Below are 7,987 nucleotides of genomic sequence, written 5' to 3' on the forward strand. Positions count from 1 at the left end.
TTACATTTTCATAATACATGTCAATAACTACTTTAAACTTGATGATAAACCTACAGCAATATCTAAAACAAAAAATATCTTGAAAATATACCTTCATAAAAGGACTAATTTGGTCACTTTATAGGACAGAGTTTCTAGTGACATTTTGTTTAGTCTCAACTTATTGTAAAATTAGTAATTTAAGTCTGGTAATAAATCAAAAATATATCTTATAATATGCCAAATCATAATATGATTTTTTTGTTACAAAACTTAATGTAAATACACCATTGGATAATTCCTTTAATATCGTGACAGCTCAACCCAATAGATTTACAAACCGATACATCATAACGGATTTTCGAGCAATTCGTTTTTGTGATGAACTATACGGTAAGTTACATTCCCTGGGGAAGTGTGATCGTTTTATGGCATAACCATTTAGGACAGTTGTGACCGTGGCTAAAAGTTTATTTCCTCTGCACCCGACAATGTATAAAATACACTAAACACTAGTGAAAGTCAAAATGTTAGTCGAGAACATTTCATGCACTTTTAACCAAAAGAATATTTCTAATCAAGACCGAATAGTTTAATTGGTTGTTTATAATTCGCCTAATGCTTATGATTTAATATCTAGAAACAAATTTTTTTTTATTTCGCATAATAACACAACATAATACATCGTTATTATTTATTATAATTTAAGCATTTCCTACAAATGTTAATAGTGATTTTGTTTTAAATACTAAATATGAAAACAACAACCAAAACATGATTAAAATGCATAAAACTTGGCCAAATTGATTTTAAGTAATTAAATTACGTTCTTCATTAACAATCCATTATTGATTTTAACAAAATGATACTCTGAACTCATACAACATGCTAAATAAAAACCTAATCTCTTTAGTGGTTTCCAAACAATTAACTCGTAGTTTTATTAACTATATAATTTTTTAATTACATTTTAATTAGTTTTGACATTAAAACATTCATCATTTTGAATCAGAATCATTCCAGTATTATATTATGATATTATTAATATGTTATATTATTTTACAAAATTGATTTATATGTTTTAAATAATCACTGAACTCTACAAACTGTAATATATTTATTTATAATTGAGATGTTAAGTGTTGATATGTTGTTTTATATATATAAATATTGTACATTCGACACATTAAATTAGTCAAATCTCATTGTCGTTGTCATATCATTAAAATTAGTAAAGTAATGTTCAAAACTATTGTAACGATTAATATTTCACTTAAGTATATTTTTTGTTGTTGTCATTTGTTAATAATTCAAAGCTCAAGATCATTCTCCTTTATTACATATATTAACTTTGACATTTATGCCCATCGATACATTTAGAATATAGTGGTTCTTACAAGAACTTAGAAGTAAATAATTAAATAATTAATTTAACAAAAAACAAAGGTGTATTCTGCACGATGACACAACGGTCTTTCGGTGAGATTAAAGCTCGAGACTTCTAGCTTAGGGATCTAAATTTACATCCCGTAAAACACCGATGCATTTAAATTTGTTTACAATGTCGGTCTTCCAGCACAATATGTAGTTTAAGTAAATGCACATTTAAAATAATAGGCCTTTTTGTGCAAAATTTGCTCTCTCCGCATTTGAAGCCTCCAACACCTAAAACCATTTATATTATTTCTTTTTTCTTTGTTGCTAATAAATATTTTAGTAGAATATGGAGCAAGTCTGCATCAAGCGCGTTTATTTTTCTTGGAAAAATATATTCCAAGTCATTAAACAAAGATAAGTAAAAGAGTGGAAGTACTGATGTTAACAGTTTATTGGAATTCCAAAAAGTTTTAATGGTTTTAAGAGTTTGTTTTGAAGCCTCGAGTCTTAAACTTTCAATCACCAAACACTTCTTTAGTAACAATTCAAAAGCTTAACACTGCTTTCATGAAAATACTTCAGTGAACTTATTAAATATTCTTGAAGAGTATTTATCGCCTGTGTAATCTTTTATTTTGAATTTTTTGTTCATGTTTTTATTAACTTGGTTTTATTTTTCATCCACCTAAAATATTCAAACATTAAATATTAGGAAAACGTGTCTATATTGGAAACATTGTTATGCGTAAAAGTAATTTTATATTTTATCAGTATCTGTATTTCAAAAATTATATGTTGGTGATTAATAACGATTGGCTGAATATCTTTTTTATTCAACGCATGCTAAATGACACTGGATGTCTAATGTGTCGTCATTAAAATACTGTATTATAATTTCACAAATCAATATTTCACAAACATACAATACAGTATTATTATTCGACCTATCTAAACAACATTTAAAGGTGCTACTTTCTAAAATGATGTATGATAAAATACCGAATAAATAAGTAAAATTACTCTTGTCCTTTTAATAGAACTCAAAGAACGTGTTCAAATAATTGATGGTTGCCAAGTAAATAGATGCATTTACTTTAATACATACACCTTTAATGTATTTGAAATGTATAAAAGAATTCTACCTCTTGTTAAAATGTTTGCCTTGCAGAATACGGTTCTGATTTCAGAAATTGATTACCTTCATTTTGGAAAGATGTCTAGGAAAAATAAAAATATACCACGAGTAATATAGCCAGGAACCAAAACCTCATCCCATATCTCTTAAAACCCTGACAAAGCTCCAGAGGGAATAAAGGATATATTACGTGGAACAAATTGACTCCATTGTGTGGTCTTCATCAGTTGTGATATTGGTCTGACTAATCCAGATATTATATTTTATATCTCGTATTATGTTGGATGAATTTTTATATCCATAATATCTTCAACCTCATCAAAGATATTAAAAGTGATAAATAGTACAAGTACATGTACATTGATGTGAACAGAATTAGCTGCGGTAATACTATAAACACTACTGTGATAATTTATTTCCTCAATGAGCTCAGTTCTAGTTTTTTAAATAAGGTGTCTTGACAGTAACGATGGGTGAACCCTTGTAAACTAAGTCATTTATTTGTATTAGTTTCCTTTAACCATCTTCTTAAGGATTTATTGGTTTGCAAGTGACTATGAAGAAATATATGGTAAACTAGAAGTGCGTTCTTTCTGACCAAGATTAGAATCTTATTAAGGATCAATGGCTTTTACCAATGAATTAGTGCTATGATCTAGTTGTTCTAAACCATTTTAAGTTGTACTTGTAGGCTACATCCAAAAATCGAAAATTTGTATAGGTTTTTCTTACGTAAGGATACTTATCGTCCCTATAGAACTCCTTCCCTTACATCTATAGGCTAATCCAATTCCTTCAGGATAACTGATTGTCAAAGGAACCGTAAACAAAAATGTTCAATTTACTTTTAATAAGTTCAAGTTTTTTATTTGCATAGATGAATCAGCACGTTTTCTGAATACATGAAGACACTTTTGATTTTTTTAAATAAAAAAATGAACAAACAAACTTTGATCACCAAAATTGATCAATCACATTATTGAATGTAAAACAATTAGATTCTGTATTTCTATGTTATATCAAACTTATCAATAATCCTTATGTATATTCAATATCCTTAGTAATAATTAGATTTTATTTTATCTTTGGAAGTAGAAACAGAAATGGTAAGGAACTCATCCACGGTATTCATGAGTCACATAGTTATCCGATTTATCCAGCATTAGTTTACACCTCTTCACAACTTGTCTGAGTATTTTGCAGTTAAATGGATCTATCTCGCAGTAAGACTTTCCCCCGCAATACATATAGTTCAGTTTCATTTTGTCCATTTTGGATAGAAGGCCGGCTTTGTTACCGATGTCTTCCTGAAAGTTAACAAGAGTTCAATTTAGTTTACGTTACAACAGTATATACTTACTATGTATTGGCACCTTTAATTCTAAGAGGGACGGTTAAGTACCCTCTGAGTAAAAATGGACATCAAACTAACCCTGTCATTTAGGTTATTATCATTGTATTAAAAGGTCCTCATAAGCTATACACTCTTTATAGAATGTTGCTTCACAAACATACGGGGATGAAAAATGTATTAAATTTACTCACCCCTAATTGTATAGGAACCATATTTTTGCTTGGTGGGTAGTGCATGATGCTCTTCACATCGTACGGAAATGACGTGGATGTGTCCAGTGTGACTGCGTAGTCATACGGACTTTCTACTGAAAAAATAAAGTAAAATTACTACCAAACAGTATCCTGTTGAAATCCAATAGTTTCCTTACATACGTTAGTTTATCCTAAAAGCTTAACATTATTTTCCACGGAAAAGAGCAAAGAGAATTAGCTGAAAATTTGTACGTTTTCCTCAATTGTATTTAATGTTTAACCAAGTTTAAAAATTAATTAGCGAGTCCAGAAGAAGGCTGACAGTATAGTGGTCATGGTGGATAGAAAAACATCTTTCAGGCAATACTTAACTACAATTATGAGGTCTCCCTTGATCATCGTCCCAAAACCTTCATTCTCGTAAAAACTTAAATATTATCTACTTATTGTTAATCACTGCATAACAGCTCACTCATCAAACGAATTGTCAGTGAACAGCATTCTCTCAGAGAAACATAGTTTACAAAGTAATAAGTTTTACAATTTACTTCATCCTTTTCTTTATCTAATGCAAAATTTTAGGGGCTTCAAGAGAAAGCTTTAAAAAAACGTTCTCATGGACCATGCAATTTTGAAAGTATAACCACGACGACATTTTTTTGTATAATCTTATTTTATTTAATAACTTACCATGCAGAGGCTGTGTCGTGACTTAAGCGAATTGTATTTGGTAATTTGGTAGAGCTAATAAGTTATTAAGTTACATTTAAGGCATGCTGTAACTTGCCAGGTCCACACGCGCTTCTGTTATCTGTCCGACTTACATATAGCCTTGTTGTAGACCCAGACGAAGCAGTCCCTGTCCAATCTCTGTTGCTCGTGTATGAAGCCCAGGGTGTGTAACATCTCGTGGCGGATGGCTCCTCTGTAGCCATGCATCGCGCCGAAGCATCTATCTCCCAGGTCGAGGGTCTGTCTACCTCCTATTCGACCGACAGTTGTGCTGCAACTACAGACGGAGAAGTGAGAGCTTAGACCATGGAATTCATCAAAACAAAAGTGATTCCCTTCCGTCCACAATTGAACTTTCCATCTCCACAGTTATTTGCCTAGTAAAATATTATTTTGACGATTCCGGATGTCATCATAATGAATATATATCTCAATACCTGAGACATTTGTCCGTTGTTGATTCAAAACAGCTGAACTTGCAGCTTAATGTTGGTTTCAAATCATCGAACATGATCCATGGCATTATCACATCGGAAAAGGGTTAGATAATGAGATCCAAACCCAGACGTCCATAGCGGATGTTGTAGCGGATGTAGTTTGAGCATAAACTACAGTAGTTGACGGCGTTAAGGTGGTCAAGGTAAGGGTGGTCTTTACTGGTTTTTTTATGAAACACTTTAGAATCCTTCGTAGCTAAAACCAGTCAATAGTATGAACCTTTACTGAAGTTGAACAATGATTTAACATACATAAATTTATAGATGTGATCCTCAGTTTTCTTTGTAATACGAGAAAATTACTTTATATACTTTATATAACTTATGAAAGATTTTTAGGTATTACTGATGTCAGGTTACACAATTTTTAAACAGTCGTTGTTTTGAAGGAAATCGCATAAATTATTACAAAAAAAATCGGTTTTACAGTTTCTGAATTACTGAATCTGCCATCAAAATTTGCTGTGTTGTAAGACCATTTCCTTCGAAATCGCTCCTTTACGTTGAGGGGTTGAGGAACGAGGTTATGAGAGTTAAATAATTAATCAGACATTGATCAAAACCTTAGTCGCAAAATATCCTTGCTTGTGCCTACACCAGTGGCACTTTCATCGATAGAAACCAAAATAATATAAGTAAAGCAGCTCCAATACCTATCGATGTGTCGCGCTTGGGGTCAAGTACTAGCGTATACTAGCTCACTCCACCCTTAACTAACAAAGTAGCTTACGCAAATTGTCTATTCCCTAGATATGTTGACATACCCTTGTGCCAGTAGCTTAAATGTGATGTATTACTTTGTAAGTGCATACCTAGCTACAAAATAAATATATTTCAACTTACGATTCTGGAACTTGGCTGCGAACTATTTCAACGTAGTCTTTCTGGTTCGTCCGAGGAATCCACCTCACACAAGATACTCTTGCTAATAAATTCATATTTTTCTTTAGGATTTTTACTTGTTTTTGTGCTGAAACGTAATAATATTTAGTTGTAAAACTTGAATAAAAAAAATAAATAATTCTCACAAAAAGTTCTGGTTTCTTTACTCGAGTCCTCAATACGAGCGGAAAATCTGCCTGTGCAAATAGAAAGTTCAATTTATGTTATGCTCCAATGGTTGTCGCAATGAATACGAATATCAAGGTTAAATTACTTGTCTTCAAAAGTCCACTTGTTCAAACCACTGATGACTAGTTTTATGAATGCATTAATTGATTTTAAAATAGATCGTCAAAACTACATACAGTCCATGTCTTTACTATTAACCTTCCGCGTTACCGTTCAACGTAGTTTTTCTTGTTTTGCCTCCTTGATTTTTAAATAATTATTGTATGTCTATAGTCCCTCGTAATCAATGTTAAAGGTCTTAAAACGTACGCTTAAATTCCACAAATGTAGCAGTTAAGCTTCGAAACTAGTGGTCCAATGAACAAGTTAATTAATAATAAGGTGTTCAAACTAGTTACATACTGTTATAATAAGTATAGTCAAAATGCAAATTATCAACACTTACAGAATGCAGGATCTATTGTGTAAGGTACAACCCCATTGGGCCAATGAGTCAAAGGGTCGAGCAGGAAGCTTCTGGTTCCTGTATCGTCATCTTCACCACTTGAACAAGTGAAATCACCATTCGAAGCGGTTCCTATAAAAACGTAAAGTTTTCATAATATAACACCAAATATTTATGTAATACTGTTTTATTGATATTAATAAAATAGTATGGCTTTTGGTGGATGAAGTCCCCAATAGCGAGAAAGGCCACCGAGAGGAACCACAAGACTACAAAGTTATTACACATTAGAAAGTTAGATCAAGATTTGCTAAAATACAATCTTAAACTAAATTACCTTCTGAGGAGACAAAATACAAAATCAATAAGAAATGTAACAGCAACGTAAATATCTGATCAATCAACATTTGGAATGAGTGTGACTTCGACAGTAAAAACAGTCAAAATGAAGTAAAAGTTAATACATCGTAAACTGCAGCTGCTAAACACTTCTATTGTTCTTTAACTAGATTTCAGATAGTTACACTTACTTAACTTGGCAAGGTACTGAAACGTAATTATATCGTCAGTGTGAGACTTTCACTGTGTCAAATAACTTTATGATCAGTTGCAGTGAGGTCGAAACTAATTTCACTAAATATACATAACTAGCAGAGTGGGTGTCCTTCGTACGGGGTTGGCATATAAGTATAAAATTCTACTTAGGCTTAAGAAAATTTTGTTATTTTAATTAGTATGGTAGGCTATAGTATAGCACACTTACCATAGCCATAATGTTCTACCACTGCACCTGAGCCATAGAAAAAGAAAGTTCTGTGTACCACAGTTTTTTGTAGCTAGTTGGTTCGAATTAGCTGTTGTCATAAATGTAAAAAAAAATAATAGTGCTGCAGTCTGTTGGTAAACCTAAATTTTTTATTCTATTTAATATCATATAACCAACTTGTGCAGTTAGAACAGCTTACAAAATTCTTTAATTCCTTTTGAATGTACTCATAAGGTTAACATGGGAAACTCCACAGCCACTGGGGTGGAGCCCGAAAGCATTTTTGAGATAAGAATATGTCTATATGTTAAAGACTAGTAATTAGTAAACCAACCACTTGCTGCATGGTCTACAGTACAGAACTTCGGTGATGTAGTCATTAAATCACATGTAGCAAGGGAGGTGTTGTGGTCAGTGTGATACATTCGATGACCATC

The 7,987-nt window shown here is 32.0% G+C and overlaps 1 protein-coding gene across 1 annotated transcript; it reads right to left on the reverse strand.

Moving 5' to 3' along the window:
• Positions 1-3,369: 3,369 nt before the first annotated feature.
• Positions 3,370-7,212, reverse strand: LOC128988073 (zinc metalloproteinase nas-12-like). The gene is made up of 6 exons (XM_054409268.1): positions 7,122-7,212; positions 6,785-6,916; positions 6,112-6,238; positions 4,864-5,048; positions 4,037-4,152; positions 3,370-3,798 (listed from the first exon to the last, which is right to left on the reverse strand). Exons 1-6 carry the CDS (start codon positions 7,189-7,191, stop codon positions 3,607-3,609), a joined length of 822 nt encoding a protein of 273 aa, XP_054265243.1. The 5' UTR covers positions 7,192-7,212; the 3' UTR covers positions 3,370-3,606.
• Between the last annotated feature and the right edge of the window lie 775 nt (positions 7,213-7,987).

This window comes from Macrosteles quadrilineatus, unplaced genomic scaffold, assembly GCF_028750875.1.
Source record: "Macrosteles quadrilineatus isolate MER2022 unplaced genomic scaffold, UCM_ALF_1.0 Scaffold_2__2_contigs__length_208266976, whole genome shotgun sequence".
In the NCBI taxonomy this organism is placed as follows: domain Eukaryota; kingdom Metazoa; phylum Arthropoda; class Insecta; order Hemiptera; family Cicadellidae; genus Macrosteles; species Macrosteles quadrilineatus.

Bases quoted from the DNA above. Each gene is read 5' to 3' on its own strand.
- LOC128988073 (XM_054409268.1), bottom strand. From the start codon at position 7,191: ATGTTGATTGATCAGATATTTACGTTGCTGTTACATTTCTTATTGATT. The intron at 6,917-7,121 runs GTAATTTAGTTT...ACGTTTTTATAG, and splicing joins GTATTTTGTCTCCTCAGAAG to GAACCGCTTCGAATGGTGAT. The intron at 6,239-6,784 runs GTAAGTGTTGAT...ATTACGTTTCAG, and splicing joins CACAATAGATCCTGCATTCT to CACAAAAACAAGTAAAAATC.